This window comes from Bos indicus, chromosome 24 (assembly GCF_029378745.1).
Source record: "Bos indicus isolate NIAB-ARS_2022 breed Sahiwal x Tharparkar chromosome 24, NIAB-ARS_B.indTharparkar_mat_pri_1.0, whole genome shotgun sequence".
NCBI lineage: Eukaryota > Metazoa > Chordata > Mammalia > Artiodactyla > Bovidae > Bos > Bos indicus.
This window is the reverse complement of record NC_091783.1, coordinates 53,153,350-53,173,655: the sequence shown is the minus strand read 5'-3', so window position 1 is coordinate 53,173,655 and position 20,306 is coordinate 53,153,350. Positions and strand designations below refer to the sequence as shown.

At 38.9% G+C, this 20,306-nt stretch overlaps 1 protein-coding gene across 1 annotated transcript in view; it reads right to left on the bottom strand.

Annotated features, from left to right (window-relative positions):
• DCC (DCC netrin 1 receptor) overlaps nucleotides 1-20,306 on the bottom strand; it is a 1,293,116-nt gene that overhangs the window by 213,780 nt on the left and 1,059,030 nt on the right. Inside the window, exon 15 of the mRNA XM_070779092.1 lies at nucleotides 14,080-14,274. Coding sequence (XP_070635193.1) covers nucleotides 14,080-14,274 — 195 coding nt within the window. The remainder of the gene's footprint in view (nucleotides 1-14,079; nucleotides 14,275-20,306) is intronic.

Genomic DNA, 20,306 nt, shown 5'->3' with positions numbered 1-20,306 from the left:
AAATTGAGAGGAGTAAGGCTGGGAGGAACAAAACAACCAAACAAAACTATTTGAAGAACCAATGGCCAATTTTTTTTCAAATTCAATGAACCCAATAAACCCATCAATGCAAGAATTTCAACAGATTCCAAGCAGAAGAAACATAAATAAAACTACACAGAGACATAATAATGAAATTGTGTAAAATTAGTGGCAAAGAAAAAGATTTCAAAGCAACCATAAAAAAGACATATTATGTACAGAGGTACAAAGATATGAATGACTGCAGTAGTCTAATTGAAATCATAGCAATTTAGGAGACAGAAAAAAATAACACTAAAAACGCTGAAAGGAAAAATTGTTTAGAATTCCATTTCTAGTGGTAATGTATTTAAAAATCAAAGAAAAATAAAAATGTTTTTAGATATACGAAAATTAAAAAAAAAAAACACACACCAGCATAATTCCATTACAAGAAATATTAAGGAAGTGCTTCAGGAAGAAAAATAACACATGAAAATCTAGATAAACACAGTTAAGATATAAAATATATTTTTAACCATTAAAGAGATTTCACTGTTGAAAGACAAAGTAATAGCAATGTACCGTGAAGTGGTATAATATTCCAATAAGGTCAACAGAGATAAGTTAAAGATCCATACTACAAATTCTAAAGCAATCACTAAAGAAACAAAATAGCTATAGCTAATGAGTACCCAGATAATCACGATGGTGTGATCACTCACCTAGAGCCAGACATCCTGGAATGTGAAGTCAAGTGGGCCTTAGAAAGCATCACTACAAACAAAGCTAGTGGAGGTGATGGAATTCCAGTTGAGCTATTTCAAATCCTGAAAGATGATGCTGTGAAAGTGCTGCACTCAATATGCTGGCAGATTTGGAAAACTCGGCAGTGGCCACAGGACTGGAAAAGGTCAGTTTTCATTCCAATCCCAAAGAAAGGCAATGCCAAAGAATCTCAAACTACCACACAATTGCACTCATCTCACACGCTAGTGGGAGAAGGCAATGGCACCCCACTCCAGTACTCTTGCCTGGAAAATCCCATGGACGGAGGAGCCTGGTAGGCTGCAGTCCATGGGGTCGCGAAGAGTCAGACACGACTGATCAACTTCACTTTCACTTTTCACTTTCATGCATTGGAGGAGGAAATGGCAACCCACTCCAGTGTTCTTGCCTGGAAAATCCCAGGGACGGCGGGGCCTGGTGGGCTGCCGTCTATGGGGTCGCACAGAGTCAGACACGATTGAAGCAACTTAGCAGCAGCAGCAGTACATGCTAGTAAAGTAATGCTCAAAATTCTCCAAGCCAGGCTTCAGCAATACGTGAACCATGAACTTCCAAGTTCAAGCTGGTTTTAGAAAAGGCAGAGGAACCAGAGATCAAATTGCCAACATCTGCTGGACCATTGAAAAAGCAAGAGAGTTCCAGAAAAACATGTATTTCTGCTTTATTAACTATGCCAAAGCCTTTGACTGTGTGGATCACAATAAACTGTGGAAAACTCTGAAAGCGATGGGAATACCAGACCACCTGACCTGCCTCTTGAGAACCTGTATGCAGGTCAGGAAGCAACAATTAGAACTGGACACAGAACAACAGACTGGTTCCAAATACGAAAAGGAGTATGTTAAGGCTGTATACTGTCACTCTGCTTATTTAACTTATATGCAGAGTACATCATGAGAAATGCTGGGCTGGAAGAAGCACAAGCTGGAATCAAGATTATCAGGATAAAAATCAATGACCTCAGATATGCAGATGACACCACCCTTATGGCAGAAAATGAAGAGGAACTAAAAAGCCTCTTGATGAAAGTGAAAGATGAGAGTGAAAAAGTTGGCTTAAAGCTCAACATTCAGAAAACGAAGATCATGGCATCCGGTCCCATCACTTCATGGGAAATAGATGGGGAAACAGTGGAAACAGTGTCAGACTTTATTTTTGGGGGCTCCAAAATCACTGCAGATGGTGATTGCAGCCATGAAATTAAAAGACCAGCTTACTCCTTGGAAGGAAAGTGAAAGCGAAGTCGCTCAGTTGTGTCCGACTCTTTGTGACCCCGTGGACTGTAGCCTACCAGGCTTCTCCATCCATGGGATTCTCCAAGCAAGAATACTGGAGCGGGTTACCATTTTCTTCTCCAGGGGATCTTCCCAACCCAGGGATTGAACCTGTGTCTCCCGCATTGGAGGCAGATGCTTTAACCTCTGAGCCCCAGAGAAGCCTGAAGGAAAGTTATGACCAACCTAGATAGCATATTCAAAAGCAGAGACATTAATTTGCCAAAAAAGGTCCATCTAGTCAAGGCTTTGGTTTTTCCAGTGGTCATGTATGGATGTGAGAGTTGGACTGTGAAGAAAGCTGAGCACCAAAGAATTGATGCTTTTGAACTGTGGTGTTGGAGAAGACTCTTGAGAGTCCCTTGGACTGCAAGGAGATCCAACCAGTCCATTTTAAAGGAGATCAGTCCTGGGTATTCATTGGAAGGACTGATGCTGAAGCCGAAACTCCAGTACTTTGGCCACCTCATGCAAAGAGTTGACTCATTGGAAAAGACTCTGATGCTGGGAGGGATTAGGGGCAGGAGGAGAAGGGGATGACAGAGGATGAGATGGCTGGATGGCATCACCGACTCGATGGACATGAGTTTGGGTGAACTCCGGGAGTTGGTGATGGACAGGGAGGCCTGGCGTGCTGCAATTCATGGGGTTGCAAAGAGTCAGACACGACTGAGCGACTGAACTGAACTGAATGAGTTCACAAAGGATGTAAGATAAATGGCTAAAAACATTGAATTCCCAAAAATGGCAAGAAAGAGAACACACAAAGACCAGATTATCAACAAATATAACAATAAAACAAAAATAGCAGGACAGTAGATATAAACTCAACCATATCAATATCCATATTAAATGGAAATGGCCCAAGTCTCTCAATTAAAAGTCAGAAATTGTCATACTGGATAACCAAAGAAACAAAACCAAAATAAGACCAAACTATATTGCTGCCTATAAGAAACTCACTTTAAAGACACTAGTAATTTGAAAGTAAAATAGCAATGGAAAAATATATATCATGCTAACATACAAACAAAATATAGGCTGGAGTTGTTATATTAATAAACACAAAGCATATTTCAGAGCAAAGAATATTACAACTGATAAAGAGGTATAGCTCATCAATGCTAAAGCAGTTAATTCATCAATATGATATAACAATCCCTAAGTAATTGTGTGCCTGATAAGAGCTTCAAATTACATGCAGCAGAAAATGATTTACCTAAAAGAAGGAATATTAATCCACAAGGACAAATGCTTAGTAATACAATATATGGAGACATCTGTTTCTCTCTCTTTTCTCCCCAAGTCAGCCCTAAATCTGGTTCACAACATAACAACTCTCAGATTTCTGGGACTCATATCTAAAGCTACAATTTGTATTTCCTCAGAACTTTTAGAATTGTGTCCTATCTCACTAGATCATATTATTCTGTTGTTGAATTAAAGAGATTTAACTTTGCCAGAATACCTTAGGAAGTATAGCTTATACAAAACAGAACTTCCCTGAAGTAAGTAACTTCTAGTGCAAGTCCTGAAAGTGAAAGTAAAATCGCTCAGTCTGTCTGACTCTTTGCGACCCCATGGACTGTAGCCTACCAGGCTCCTCCCTCCATGGGATTCTCCAGGCAGGAATACTGGAGTGGGTTGCAATTTCCTTCTCCAGGAAAGCTTCCCGACCCAGGGATCAAACCCGGGTCTCCCGCATTGCAGGCAGACACTTTAACCTCTGAGCCACCAGGGAAGCCCTAGTGCAAGTCCTAATCATGCTCAAATTGATCCCAGCTTTCTTTCTCCATGCTAAGCAGGTTGATTTTTGCTGTTCTTGATAATGTTTATCCAAGTGTGTTAATGTATTCAACCTTATCAAAGATTATCTTCAACTTTTCTTGTTTTCTTTAGTTCTTTTGCTATCTTTCATTATTTATAAAATTGGGATGATACTTGATACTAAAATAATGTGGATGCTGAAGGAATAGATTGGTATTTGTAAAGTCCTTGGAAAAAATGTGCTGAGTACTTGTCTAGAAACACCAACTGACATGGAAAGCTAAGGAGAGATCTAGACTGTTCTAAACCAAATAAAATATTTTCTAGAAAAACAGAGAAGGTAGAGGAAAATTTTTTTTATTGAATTCTTGAGTTTAATGCTGGTGGAATGAGTGAATCATATAATCCTATATATATATATATATATATATATATATAGTCATTACTCTATTGAGAAGACTTTTTCCTCTCTTGTTTCATAATAGTATTCGTCTATTGTAATACATTCCAAACAGCCTTAGAAAACTCACCAGCTATATGACAATGTATCTGCTTTGGACTTCAGGGAGTAAAAAGTGAGAAAAGTTACAAATAGAATGATATGTATTATTAATGAATCACCCTGAGGCTGTCCTTAAACTTTCCTAGAAAATGCCTGTAGGTTTAGAAGGCAGTAACTGCAAAAAAAAAAAAAAAAAAAAAGAAAAAAAGAAAAAAAAAACACATAAAAAAATAAAATCCATTCTTCATCCAGAGTAATGATCTCATAAAATGATCTTTTCTCTCCTCACTCCTCTCTGGGAAGCAAGGTTCATGCTGAATGAATCTAACTCTCCCACTCAAGATTTTCTAATCAGCATTCCATTATAGCTGAATCCAGGAGTTAACACTTTTGTCTTTCACACTGAATTGAATGTCAGTCACTATGTTGTTCAGTATGGAAAGGCAAAAAGATAGGACACTGAAAGATGAACTCCTCAGGTTGGTAGGTGCCCAATATGCTACTGGAGATAGTGGAGAAATAACTCCAGAAAGAATGAAGAGATGAAGCCAAAGTAAAAACAACACCCAGCTGTGGATGTGACTGGTAATGGAAGTAGAGTCTGATGCTGTAAAGAGCAATATTGCATAGGAACCTGGAATGTTCGGTCCATGAATGAAGGCAAAGTGGAAGCGGTCAAACAGGAGACGACAGAGTGATTGTCAACATTTTAGGAATCAGTGAACTAAAATGGACTGGAATGGGTGAATTTAACTCAGATGACCATTATATCCACTACTGTGGGCAAGAATCCCTTAGAAGAAATGGAGTAGCCATCATAGTCGATAAGAGTCCTGAAATGTAGTACTTGGATGCAATCTCAAAAACGACAGAATGATCTCTGTTCACTTCCAAGGAAAACCATTCAATATCATGGTAATCCAAGTCTATGCCCCAGCCAGTAACACTAAAGAAGCTGAAGCTGAACAGTTTTATGAAGACCTACAAGACCTTCTAAAACTAACACCAAAAAAAGATGTCCTTTTCATTATAGGGGACTGCAATGCAAAAGTAGGAAGTCAAGAAACACCTGGAGTAACAGGGAAATTTGGCCTTGGAGTACAGAATGAAGTAGGGCAAAGGCTAATAGAGTTTTGCCAAGAGAATGCACTGGTCACAGCAAACACCCTCTTCCAACAACACAAGAGAAGACTCTACACATGGACATCACCAGATAGTCAATACAGAAATCAGACTGATTATATTCTTTTCAGCCAAAGATAAGCTCTATACAGTCAGCAAAAACAAGACTGGGGGCTGACTGTGACTCAGATCATGAACTCCTTATTGCCAAATTCAGACTTAAATTGAAGAAAGTAGGGAAAACCACTAGACCATTCAGGTATGACCTAAATCATACACCTTATCATTATACAGTGGAAGTGAGAAATAGATTCAAGGGATTAGATCTGATAGAGTGTCTGAAGAACTATGGATGGAGGTTTGTGACATTGTACAGGAGACAGTTATCAAGACCATCCCCAAGAAAAAGAAATGCAAAAAAGCAAAATGGTTGTCTGAAGAGGCCTTACAAATAGCTGTGAAAAGAAGAGAAGTGAAAAGCAAAGGAGAAAAGGAAAGATATACCCATTTGATTGCAGATTTCCAAAGAATAGAGAGGAGAGATAAAGCCTTCCTCAGTGATCAGTACAAAGAAATAGAGGAAAACAATAGAATGGGAAAGACCAGAGATCTCTTCAAGAAAATTAGAGATACCAAGGGAATATTTCATGCAAAGATGGGCACAATAAAGGACAGAAATGGTATGGACCTAACAGAAGCAGAAGATATCAAGAAGAGGTGGCAAGAATACACAGAAGAACTGTACAAAAAAGATCTTCAGGACCCAGATAATCATGATGGTGTGTGATCACTCACCTAGATCCAGAAATCCTGGAATGCGAAGTCAAGTGGACCTTAGGGAAGCATCACCACAAACAAAGCTAGTGGAGATGATGGAATTCCACTTGAGCTATTTCAAACCCTAAAATATGATGCTCTGAAAGTGCTGTACTCAATATGCCAGCAAATTTGGAAAACTCAGCAGTGGCCATAGGACTGGAAAAGGTCAGTTTTCATTCCTATCCCAAAGAAAGGCAATGCCAAAGAATGCTCAAACCACCACACAATTGCACCCATCTTACACGCTAGCAAAGTAATTCTCAAATTTCTCCAAGCCAGGGTTCAACAGTACATGAACCATGAACTTCCAGATTTTCAAGCTGGATTAGAAAAGACAGAGGAATCAGAGATCAAATCATCAACATCTGTTGGATCATCGAAAAAGTGAGAGAGTTCCAAAAAAACATCTACTTCTGCTTGATGACTATGCCAAAGCCTTTGACTGTGTGGATCACAACAAACTGTGGAAAATTCTTAAAGAAATGGGAATACCAGACCACCTGACCTGCCTCCTGAGAAATCTGTATGCAGGTGAAGAAGCAAGAGTTAGAACTGGACATGGAACAATACACTGGTTCCAAATCGGGATAGAAGTGTGTCAAGACTGTATACTGTCACCCTGATTATTTAACTTATATGCAAAGTACATGAAGTGAAATGCTGGGCTGGATGAAACACAAGCTGGAATCAACGTTACTGGGAGAAATATCAATAACCTCAGATATGCAGATGATACCACCCTTATGGCAGAAAGTGAAAAACCTTAGAGCCTCTTGATGAAAGTGAAAGAGGAGAGTGAAAAAGTTGGCTTAAAGCTCAACATTAAGAAAACGAAGATCATGACATCCGGTTCTAGCACTTCATGGCAAATAGATGGGGAAACAGTGGAAATAGTGGCTGACTTTATTTGTCTGGGCTCCAAAATCACTGCAGATGGTGATGACAGCCATGAAATTAAAATACACTTACTCCTTGGAAGGAAAGTTATGGCCAACCTAGAAAGCATATTGAAAAGCAGAGACATTACTTTGTCAACAAAGGTCCATCTAGTCAAGGCTTTGGTTTTTCCAGTGGTCATATATGCTTTTTTTTTTAAATTTAAATTTATTTATTTTAATTGGAGGCTAATTACTTTACAATATTGTATTGGTTTTGCCATACATCAACATGAATCCGCCACGGGTGTACACATGTTCCCCATCGGGGAGGGAGGTAGCAGTGGTCATATATGGATGTGAGAGTTGGACTATAAAGAAAGCCGAGCACAGAAGAATTGATGCTTTTGAACTTTGGTTTTGGAGAAGACTCTTGAGAGTCCCTTGGACTGCACGGAGATCCAACCAGTCCATTCTGAAGGAGATCAGTCCTGGGTGTTCATTGGAAGGACTGATTTGAAGCTTAAACTCCAATACTTTGGCCACCTGATGCGAAGAGCTGACTCATTTGAAAAGACCCTAATGCTGGGAAAGATTAAGGGCAAGAGAAGAAGGGGACGACAGAGGATGAGATGGTTGGATGGCATCACTGACTCAATGGACATGGGTCTGGGGGGACTCCGGGAGTTGCTGACGGACAGGGAGGCCTGGCGTGCTGTGGTTTATGGGGTTGCAAAGAGTGGGACATGACTGAGCGACTGAACTTAACTGATAGACAGATAACTGATATGTATTAATATTATATATTTATATATTTATATATATATATATATGTGGATAACTGAATCACTTTGCTCTACACTGGAAACTAATGCATTTTAAAAATTACCTATACTTGAATAAAAATTGGTTAAAAACTAAAAAAATAATGCAAATGTAAAAATAGTGAAATCAGAGTATATTTTCTAATCATGATAATCAGTAATAATAACTATCTAGGAAAACTCAAAATTGGAAAATTAAGCAACACAATAAGTCACAGAGCAAAAAGAAATCAAGGAAAATTCCGAAAATATTTTAAATTAAATGATAATAAATATATACATGTAAAATATTGTGAAATGCAAGGACAGTGGTGCTTAGGGAAGTACCAATAGATTTAAATCTCTACATTATGAGATTTCACTTTAAGAAATTGCAAGAAAAAGTGCAAATTATGACTGAAATTAGTATAAGAACATAGTCAAGATAAGAGCAAATACGAAAGAAATAATAGATAATAGAAACAATTAGTAATGTTAAAGTCTCTTTCTTTGACAAGATCAACAAAATTGACAAACCCCTACCTAGAATGATCACAAATAAGAGAACATAAATCATTAGTATCAAAAATGTAAATATAGCTATTCCATAGATAACCCCAGACAGTAAGAGAATATCACGAATGAGCAACTCTAGGCCAGTAAATGTGGCAAAATAAAATAGATGAATTTCATGAAAAAATTTACTTGCCAAAATCAATACAAGAAAGAATTCAAAATATAAAAATACCTGTATATGTTAAAGAAATTTAATTCATTTCAAAATCCTTCCCTAAAAGGAAATCTCAGATATAGGTGGTTTTGTTAGTGAATTTTGTCAAATATTCAAGGAATAAGAAATAACAATCTTACACAAATTTTTCAGCTACAGAAAGAGCAATAATTCACATAATTTTATAAGTGGTATAAGCTTAGTTTAAAAAAAAAGCCTGGAAAGTCACTAAATGAAAAGAAACTCATGGACATGTATACTTTATGAATATAGGCAAAAAAAAAAAAGAAAACAACATTAAATCCTACAACATAAGAATGGGTGTTTACTTTTCAAAAATCAATCAATATGATTAACAATATTAAAAATGATTACAAGAGGGAAAGTATAGGACCATCTCAAAAGACAGAAAATTATTTCGTGAAAATTCAACAAATATTCATGGCAACACTTATAAAGCTAGGAATAGTAAGTGAAAGTGAGTGAAAGTGATGTCGCTCAGTCATGTTGGACTCTTTGCGACCCCATGGACTGTAGCCTACCTGGCTCTTCCGTCCATGGGACTTTCCAGGCAAGAGTACTGGAGTGGGGTGCCATTTCCTTCTCCAGGGGATCTTTCCAACCCAGGGATCGAACCCTGGTCTCCTGCACTGCAGGCAGATTCTTTACTGACTGAGCTATAGGGGAAGCTGGAAATGGCAAGATAATTTTCTTTACTTGAGGACGTGCTGTTAGTTCTTGAAGCACAGGACATGAACATAGAATCGTACACAAAGGTTTCATCAGTCATTCAGAAATCAATTTGTTTGTAGCAAACAGTTGGAAAATAAATTTAAAGATACATATATATCTTTATCTTATAAATCTATCTATATATCTTTAAAGGCATCTTAGCACACATACATGCACATGTATCTTTAAATTTATTTTCCAGTTGTTGGCTGCAAACAGATCTTTTTTTTTTGTACATTAACCTTGATGTCCTAAGACCTGTTAAATTCAACTGTTTGTTCTACTATTAATAGTTTTGTAGATCCTCTGAGATTTTCCATTTAAAAGAGCATATCATATGCAAATAGATACAGTTTTATACTTATTTTCTGATCTTCATGCCTTTTACAGTAAGTCACCTACATACGAGTGAATTCTGTTCTGAGAACATGTTTGTAATTCCAATTTGCCAGTTTGTTTGCTATGTACACACACACACACACACACACACACACACACAAACTGCTCAGCTGCTTCAGTTGTATCCGACTCTTTGTGACACTGTGGACTATAGCCCACTAGGCTCCTCTGTCCATGGAATTGTCCAGGCAAGAATACCGGAATGGGTTGCCGTGCCCTCCTCCAGGGGATCTTTCCCACTCAGGGATGGAATCTGTGTCTCCTGGAGTGCAGGTGGATTCTTTACCTCTGAGCCACTGGGGAACCCTATATATGTGTGGGTGTATATACACACCCACACATATTTATATATGTTTTAGAACTTAATCTAACAAAAATATTCAAGACAACAAAACAACTACACTAAAACTAAAAATTACTGCTGAGAGAAATTAAAGAAGAAATTTAAAACTACATAGTATACTGTATGTGAATTAAAATTCAATAAAGCTCTTTTAAGAACTCAATAAATTGTACACTTTATATATTATTCTATATATATTCTAGTTCATTATCTATAAAAATAGTGCCACAAAGGTAAAAAGGTGGGAGGTGGGAAGGAGGCTGAAGAGGGAGGGGACATAGGTTTACCTACGGCTGATTCATGTTGATCTATGGCAGAAACCAACACAATATTGTAAAACAATTATCCTTCAACTAAAGATAAAATTTTTAAAAAATTATAAAAAAAGATAAAGTGATTGATGGATAAATTGATCAATAGATTTTTAGACAATAAATATTAAGTTCTTTTCAAAAGGAACAGAATTTTAAATTAACTTTGCTAAACATTAAAACTCCAACATATTGGCCAGCTGATACAAAGAACTGACTCATTGGAAAAGACCCTGATGCTGGGAAAGATTGAAGGCGGGAAGAGAAGGGGACGACAGATGATGCGATGGTTGGATGGCATCACTGACTCAATGGACATGAGCTTCAGTAAGCTCCGGGAGTTGGTGATGGACAGGGAAGCCTGGCGTGCTGCAGTCCATGGGGTCACAGAGAGTCGGACATGACTGAGTGACTGAACTGAAACACTGCTATAATTCAGATATCATGGATCTATACCATGCATTTATACCAAAGTTGACCTTAGGACTTTTGAACTAAAAAGGAGGAAGATTTCAAAGGATTAATTATAATAAACACTAGTTAATGAAGCTCTACGCCTGCACTAGGCAAGCTGTGTTTTGTTTTGTTTTAAATCAGGCAACATTAGATATTTTTCAAAACGGTCATGTACTTCTAGCCCTAATGCAGGTCATAGTGCCCGGTGTCTAAATAATGAGTTACCATACCTGATAAACAAAACGCTATTTGGAAGTTCTGATCTCTCACCAAAGAAAAGAGGAGGTTTATTGGTTAGTTACAAACCACATAGCTTTTTACAGTCTAAAATACAATCATGATATCAATATTTGATATCAAGTTATGGCTGACCCTACGTTTAAATGGGTTGGAACTTTCCTTAATTCATTTTTAATTGTAAAACTGTCATGCTGTTCTGCTGCTGTTTGGTCTCTAAGTCACGTCCAACTCTTTGCAGACCCCATGGACTGCAGCTCACCAGGCTCCTCTGTCCGTGGAATTCTCCAGGCAAGAATACTGGAGTGGGTTGTCATTTTCTTCTCCAGGGGATCTTCCCAATGCAGGGACTGAACCCATGTCTCCTGCTTGGCAGGCAGATTCTTTACCACTGAGCCGCCTGGGAAGCCTCATATAAAATGTCTCAATTAAAAGCTTTAAAATTGCATTTTAAATACCTTTTTAAAAAATACTATAAAACTGATATGCTGATTTTAATATTTAATAGAATAAATAAAACATTGATGGTTTCTTTGTAGTGTTCAAATGTAGACTCGAATGAATCTTTTATCTTTATAAAAATAAGAACTTTAGCTATGTTTAACATATATTTTGGCCAAGTGATGGAAATTCATATTAAAAGAATCCCAGTTTATTTGTATAACCATGGAGATAGTGGAACAATACTGATAAAACAACTATTTTACATTTTATGTTAAGACATGGAAGTGTTAGTCACTCAGTTGTGTCCAACTCTGCGACCCCATGGGCTGAGCCCACCAGGCTCCTCTAGCCATGGGATTCTCCAGGCAAGAATACTGGAGTGGTTGCCATTCCCTTCTCCCAGGGGATCTTCTCAACCCAGGGATGGAACCCAGGTCTCCTGCCCTGCAGGTGACCTTTACCATCTGAGCCACCAGGGAAACCCTATGTTTTGACATGGTATGTTTAAAGTTTCAACAGAATTTAAATACATATGTTTGTGGCAGCGGGTGGGGGTGGGGTGGGGATGGAGGGAGTGGCTGTATGTGTGTAATTTCTCTTTTCAGGTAAGTTTTACCGTGCATACTCATGCTTATCTATCACTGAGACAGGTTCATATTCCATTTTTACCTTTATCAGTTTTCCTACTCTTTAAAACATATCTTACAATGGAAAAATCTCTTCTTTAAGCTTTTGGAAAGATTTGCCACAGTATTATGGAGAAGGCAATGGCACCCCACTCCAGTACTCCTGCCTGGAAAATCCCATGGACGGAGGAGCCTGGTGGGCTGCAGTCCACAGGGTCGTGAAGAGTCGGACACGACTAAGTGGCTTCACTTTCACTTTTCACTTTCATGCATTGGAGAAGGAAATTGCAACCCACTCCAGTGTTCTTGCCTGGAGAATCCCAGGGACGGGGGAGCCTGGTGAGATGCCATCTATGGGGTCGCAAAGAGTTGGACATGACTGAAGCGACTTAGCAGCAGCAGCAGCCACAGTATTAATCTCTCAAATGCCTCAACTTTACTAGACTTGGAAACTCATGGGAGAGTCTCCTTGTAATAAGAAGCACCATTATCAAAAGCACATGGTGAAACAATGCAGTTTTCCTTCATGACTTCTCTGTGAATTGGCATCCTGACCTCATTGCTCGAGAGCCTGTGTACTGCCACGGGTCTCTCTCCCTCTGGTGCGTGGCATCAAGATGAACTGTCAGAGATGGTACGGTATACTGCATAATGGACAAATCAGAGTCCCCTGACATAGGTTTGAAGGCCATAAAATATGAATTTTGTGATTGCCTCTGCATTCAAACTCAGGGACTGACGGAGGGAATATTATTTCCAAATGCAAGCTAACTAAAATTGTGCAGATTTGCAGAAGGTGCTCCTCTTATTAGTGTTTGAAGCAATTACTGAGAGAATGGGTCAGTGCAGATTTCCTCCAGCACTGACAAAACCCTTCCTTCCTACTGCATTTTAGCTATTCAAATTCAAATCAGGCTTCTCATCACAAATGCTCTGTTTCTGAGAGACATTGCAAATAAGTAGCAATCCAATCAGGTTGCCTTTTCACTGAGAAGGTCACTGTACTTCAGTGCAAATAATATCATGTTACATCAACAGGTAGAATCAGCTTGCCTTCTGCTTTATGACAACTGTTTAACTTCCTGGCACCCTACATATGACACAGATTCATTTTATTTCCCTCTGCTAATGATATAATCTCTTATTGCATTATGGAAAATCTGATATAAAATGAATGTGAAAACTTTATACCTGTTAACTCTCTCTGAATAAACAAATTTTCAATGAGTTCAGAAACATCACCTTAGAATTATTATGTTCAGTAAAATGAGGTAAAACACAGTAAAAGAACTTGAACTGAAAGGGACCAGGAAGACATGTGGAGAAGAGTTTGATTGCTCTGAGTTACTGGCTTGATTGAAAATTCTTTTTTAAAAAATCTTGTTGTCATGAGAGCCACCAAGTTTTGTCTATAAATACTACTGGGAAAAAAGATAATGTGACTGTATAATTCAAAATTTAAGAAAAATCAACAGTAACTTTCTAGTGAGAAAAATAATATGCTGACTCTTTTTGTAAGAATTGTTAAGATTAGAAGTCTCCATTGACAGAGGAAAAAAGAAAAAAAAAATGTTCCAATGCACTGTATTCTTATGACAGAGGCAGGGTACACACCAGGTCACCCACTGCTCTCTATCTGTCTAGATAAAATTCCCTAACTCAAAGTCCAGACAAAAAAAATGCATGTATGTGTACAGAAGGCTACGTGAGTAGACTGATAGATAGAAAAAGAGTTATGGGTATCTGTAATAAACTGTCATCCAATTCCAAAGAGCAATTTTCCAAAAGAGAAAATAATTAAATATAAATTATTTCTTTTCCTTAGGAGAAGAAAATTCACAGCTACTTACCCAACCTCTCAATGGAATAGTAACGTTGTTTACTGTCCACACGGACTGTCTCAGCGTAAGGGCTCCCGACACCATACCCAATGATGTAGCCTCGCACCACAATGCTGGGGTTCAAGGGAGGGGTCCAACTCATGATGATGCAGTTGGTCTGGGGCCTCACATGAAGAGAGCTTGGCTGGTCAGGAACTTGAGACTCTAGAATTCAAAAGGAGGACCATCAGCATCTTTCATATTAGAACACAGAGCACGGTAAAACGTACCACTTAATCAAGGCTTAACATCATGTTCCACAGACCCTCAAATGGTGCATCACTTCTTGCCCAAGTTCCTCCTGGTATCAGCCTCTGATGTGATTTCCACGTTTGATTTGACTTTCACAGAATTTAAGCACAAGAGGATACTGAATTCCCGCCAGAGGCACTGCAGCATCACATATCTTTATTGTAACAGATTTCTTTTTTTCCCTTAAGCTTTTTTCTCATATATTTCTCCTAAGTCATGTCTGACTGTTTGCAGCCCCACAGTCTGCAGCACAACAGGCTCCTCTGTCCTTTAATATCTCGCAGAGTTAAATCAAGCTCATGTCCATTGAATCGTGATGCTCTCTAACCATCTCAGCCTCTGCCTCCCCCTTCTCTTTCCTTCAGTCTTTCCCAGCATCGGTGTCTTTTCCAATGTGTTGGCTCTTCACATCAGGTAGCCAAAGCATAGGAGCTTCAGCTTCAGCATCAGTCCTTCCAATGAATATTCAGGGTTCATTTCCTTTAGAACTGACTGGTTTGATCTCCTTGCAGTCCAAGGGTCTCATGAGTCTTCTCCAGCATCACATTTACAAGCATCAAATCTTCAGTGCTAAGCCATCTTTATGGTCCAACTCTCACATCTGTACATGACTGCTGAAAAAACCATAGCTTTGACTATACATAGCTTTGTTGGTAAAGTGATGTCTCTGCTTTTGAATATGCTGTCTAGGTTTGTCATAGCTTTCCTTCCAAGGAGCCAGCATCTTTTAGTTTCATGTCTAAAATTAATTTCTTGGAGGAGGAAACGGCTAACCACTGTAGTATTCTTGCAGTGAGAAATCATGAACAGGATGATAAGGCAAAATATTTCTCATTAGGTATCATTAATAAGGGGTAAAATTAAGGCTCAAAAGAATGCTCAAATTACCACACAATTGCACTCATCTCACACGCTAGTAAAGTAATGCTCAAAATTCTCCAAGCCAGGCTTCAGCAATACACAAACCGTGAATTTCCAGATGTTCAAGCTGGTTTTATAAAAGGCAGAGGAACCAGAGATCAAATTGCCAACATCTGCTGGATCATCAAAAAAGCAAGAGAGTTCTAGAAAAACATGTACTTCTGCTTTGTTGATTATGCCAAACACTTTGACTAGGTGGATCACAATAAACTGTGGAAAATTCTGAAAGAGATGGGAATACCAGACCACCTGGCCTGCCTCTTGAGAAACCTCTATGCAGGTCAGGAAGCAACAGTTAGAACTGGACATGGAACAACAGACTGGTTCCAAATAGGAAAAGGAGTACGTCAAGGCTGTATATTGTCACCCTGCTTATTTAACTTATATGCAGAGTACATCATGAGAAGCGGTGGACTGGAAGAAGCACAAGTTGGAATCAAGATTGCCGGGAGAAAGATCAATCACCTCAGATATGCAGATGACACCACCCTTAAGGCAGAAAGTGAAGAGGAACTCAAAAGCCTCTTGATGAAAGTGAAAGTGGAGAGTGAAAAAGTTGGCTTAAAGCTCAACATTCAGAAAACGAAGATCATGGCATCTGGTGCCATCACTTCATGGGAAATAGATGGGGAAACAGTGGAAACAGTGTCAGACTTTATTTTGGGGGGCTCCAAAATCACTGCAGATGGTGATTGCAGCCATGAAATTAAAAGATGCTTACTCCTTGGAAGGAAAGTTATGACCAACCTAGATAGCATATGGAAAAGCATAGAGATTACTTTGCCAACAAAGGTCCGTCTAGTCAAGGCTGTGGTTTTTCCTGTGGTCATGTATGGATGTGAGAGTTGGACTGTGAAGAAAGCTGAGTGTCAAAGAACTGATGCTTTTGAACTGTGGTGTTGGAGAAGACTCTTGAGAGTCCCTTGGACTTCAAGGAGAACCAACCAGTCCATTCTAAAGGAGATCAGTCGTGGTGTTCACTGGAAGGACTGATGCTAAAGTTGAAACTCCAATACTTTGGCCACCTCATGTGAAGAGTTGACTCATTGGAAAAGACTCTGATGCTGGGAGGGATTGGGGCAGGAGGAGAAGTGGACGACAGAGGATGAGATGGCTGGATGGCATCACCGACTCAATGAACATGAGTTTGAGTAAATTCCAGGAGTTGATGATGGACAAGGAGGCCTGGCGTACTGCAATTCATGGGGTCGCAAAGAGTTGGACACGACTGAGCGACTGAAATTAAGTGAAAATCAAGGCAGATGTAAGAATAATAGAAAGGGAAATGAAATGTCAAAAACTCTCTTGCCTAAGGATTATTTACTCTGATTTAACTAGAGATGAAAATAAATGTAGCAGTCCTTTCCTGAGAAATTGTCAGGATAAACAATTTAGGGCCATGATTTGCTCAGCATGAATGGGACTGTACTTGACCCATGGTTTATTGCGTCTGTGCAAACTGTATTTATTATTAAAGAAATGAGACAGTGGTTTGGATTAAAGCCACACAGACTCTGGAGTGTGCACGTCTGGTTTAATACTAGGCTCTGCCATTTACTAGCTGTGTGTCCTTCTCAAATTATCTTCTCTGTGTTTACCTATGAATTAAACTGGCGTTACAAATACTGATTGAATCCAAGCTTGTGCTCTGGAAGTAATCGAGAGAACCATTCAAATTTGTGTTGGACACTCATGAGATATGAAGTCTTAAAGCCTGATTTATCCTCTCTAAGTCAAAGTTTCCTCATGTGCAGAATGAAGGTAAAGATAGTAAGGGTCTCATACGGTGGGGAAAAGAGTTAATGAAATAAAGTACTGAAACACTCCAGTCTTGAATAGAACCAACTGATGTTAGCTACTAGAGAGAAAATGCACTTGCTATCCTGATATAAAGATTTTCAGAGACTGTGTGTTGCAAATTAAGAAATTGACATTCTGATTTTTATATCACCATGCTCCCTATGATCCTATCTCTAAAGAAATGAGGTATTTTCTGGACACTGATCATAATTCTAATAAATACTACTAAATTAGAGTTCCAGAAAAATATCTATTTCTGCTTTATTGACTATGCCAAAGCCTTTGACTGTGTGGATCACAATAAACTGTGGAAAATTCTGAAAGAGATGGGAATTCCAGACCACCTGATCTGCCTATTAAGAAATCTGTATGCAGGTCAGGAAGCAACAGTTAGAACTGGACATGGAACAACAGACTGGTTCCAAATAGGAAAAGGAGTACATCAAGGCTGTATATTGTCACCCTGCTTATTTAACTTATATGCAGAGTACATCACGAGAAATGCTGGACTGGAAGAAATGCAAGCTGGAATCAAGATTTCTGGGAGAAATATCAATCACCTCAGACATGCAGATGACACCACCCTTATGGCAGAAAGTGAAGAGAACTAAAAACCCTCTTGATGAAAGTGAAAGTGGAGAGTGAAAAAGTTGGTTTAAAGCTCCACATTCAGAAAACGAAGATCATGGCATCCGGTCCCATCACTTCATGGCAAATAGATGGGGAAACAGTGTCAGACTTTATTTTTGGGGGCTCCAAAATCCCTGCAGATGTTGACTGCAGCCATGAAATTAAAAGACGCTTATTCCTTGGAAGGAAAGTTATGACCAACCTAGACAGCATATTCAAAAGCAGAGAGATTACTTTGCCAACAAAGGTCCGTCTAGTCAAGGCTGTGGTTTTTCCTGTGGTCATGTATGGATGTGAGAGTTGGACTGTGAAGAAGGCTGAGCACTGAAGAATTGATGCTTTTGAACTGTGGTGTTGGAGAAGACTCTTGAGAGTCCCTTGGACTGCAAGGAGATCCAACCAGTCCATTCTGATGGAGATCAGCCCTGGGATTTCTTTGGAAGGAATGATGCTAAAGCTGAAACTCCAGTACTTTGGCCACCTCAGGTGAAGAGTTCACTCACTGGAAAAGACTGATGCTGGGAGGGATTGGGGGCAGGAGGAGAAGGGGATGACAGAGGATGAGATGGCTGGATGGCATCACTGACTCAATGGACATGAGTCTGGGTGAACTCCGGGAGTTGGTGATGGACAGGGAGGCCTGGCGTGCTGCGATTCATGGGGTTGCAAAGAGTCGGACGTGACTGAGCGACTGACCTGAATTGAACTGAACTGAATGATTTGAGTGACAACATTCAACATCTTTCAGAATAAAAAAAAAGTATTTTCAGAATAAATGTTTATCTGTTTTTCTGAAGCCATAGAGCATCTCCCCTGATAGTTAGTTAAATTAATACCCACAGAATTACATCTGCCAAAGCTTTAAGGATACCCTGGAAATGAGTGCACAAACTGGCTCTTGAAGAAGAGGGGCTGTCAGTACATGACTCACCTTTAATCTTCACTTCATAAGAGGAGTTTCAATCCTAGATCCAAACCTCTAAATACTTTTTGACATGATAAAAAAAAAGTGTGTTGATACATTAGAGTATATACTACCTCTAACCTAAACATTTAATGGACTCAGTACACAGTTAATATCATTGGGCCAGAAGGAATGGTGTCTGTCAAGTATTAGACTTATGTCATTGAAAAGCTATGACCTCATCATAAAGATAACTGTGTTAGGAGATTGTTTATAATCTGGAATAACCCATTTGTACCTACCTACTCACTTCTCAAAATAAAGACAGAAAAATTTCCTTTTATGTCACCTGGATGAATTTTGTCTTATACAGCTGAGCTTACAGATTATGAAAGTGGTTACTACTGGGAAGAACTATAAAACATTGATTTATAAAATTTGCTATGAAAGGTAAGTAAGTGATGTGAGTACTCTTTGTTTGAAGATCAAAACTAAAATTTGCTGTCTGCAAGTTCATGTATAAATACCTCAAGGATAAAGACTGCATATTTAAAGCACAGAGAAGCAGTAAGGTAATTACTGAAATAATTTGAAACCAAAGAACATATTATGCCTGAAACATCCAAATTAACAAGGCTGCAAATTTCTACCAGAGTCAAGATAACTAGTTTAACTGCCATTCCTGACTGACTATGGAATTATTAATTCTGCCTTGTTTTTATTTATTTCTAAAGAATAATCATGATTCTCTGAGTGATGATACAGATTTTCGCTAATGAGTAAGGTTCACATATAGCAGGCTAGGGAAATTTACCTGACTAATCACAGTGACATTTCAACAATTACTGTGCATTTTCAATGGGTCAGTCACAGTTTTAGGTACTGGGATAGAGTTTTGGGGGGACATAAGGCCAAAAAATTTAAGAATAAACAAAGAAACCATGAGGTATTGGAAAGCTAGGATATAGGATAAAACTGAATGTTATATATGACACAACAAGGAAGGTATCCATGGAAAAATCTAGGGAGAATGATCTGAAAGAGTCAGTCAAATAAACCTCAGGGTGGAAAGCTTTATAGACACAAAGAATAACTAGTACAAAACCTCCAGAATAAGAGTGAGTTTAGTATCTGAAGAAACAGAAGGTCATTGTGCTTGACCATAGAAGTTAAATAAAGAAGATGAAGAAGCAGTCACCCAGTGAGAATACAAAATGGTGCAGCTGCTCTGGAAAACAATATGGCAGTCTTTCAAAATATTAAAAGTAAAATTACCATATGATCTAGCAGTTCTACTCCTGGGTATATTCTTGAAGGAACTGAAAGCAGAGATTCAAAAAGATAATTATACACCTATGTTCAAAATGACCCAGACTTGCCTGTGAGTGTCCAGGAGTCTCCAGCAGAGGCGTGGGTCAGTGGTGGCCTGCTGTAGGGTTGGGGGCACTGACTGTAGCAGTACATGAAAGGAATCTTTTGAAGAAGGCCAAACACAGTTTGGCCCAAAGTAAATTGCAGCATGATTTTGAACTGTGGTGTTGGAGAAGACTCTTGAGAGTCCCTTGGACTGAAAGGAGATCCAACCAGTCCATCCTAAAGGAGACCAGTCCTGGGTGTTCTTTGGAAGGAATGATGCTGAAGCTGAAACTCCAATACCTTGGCCATCTCATGTGAAGAGCTGACTCATTGG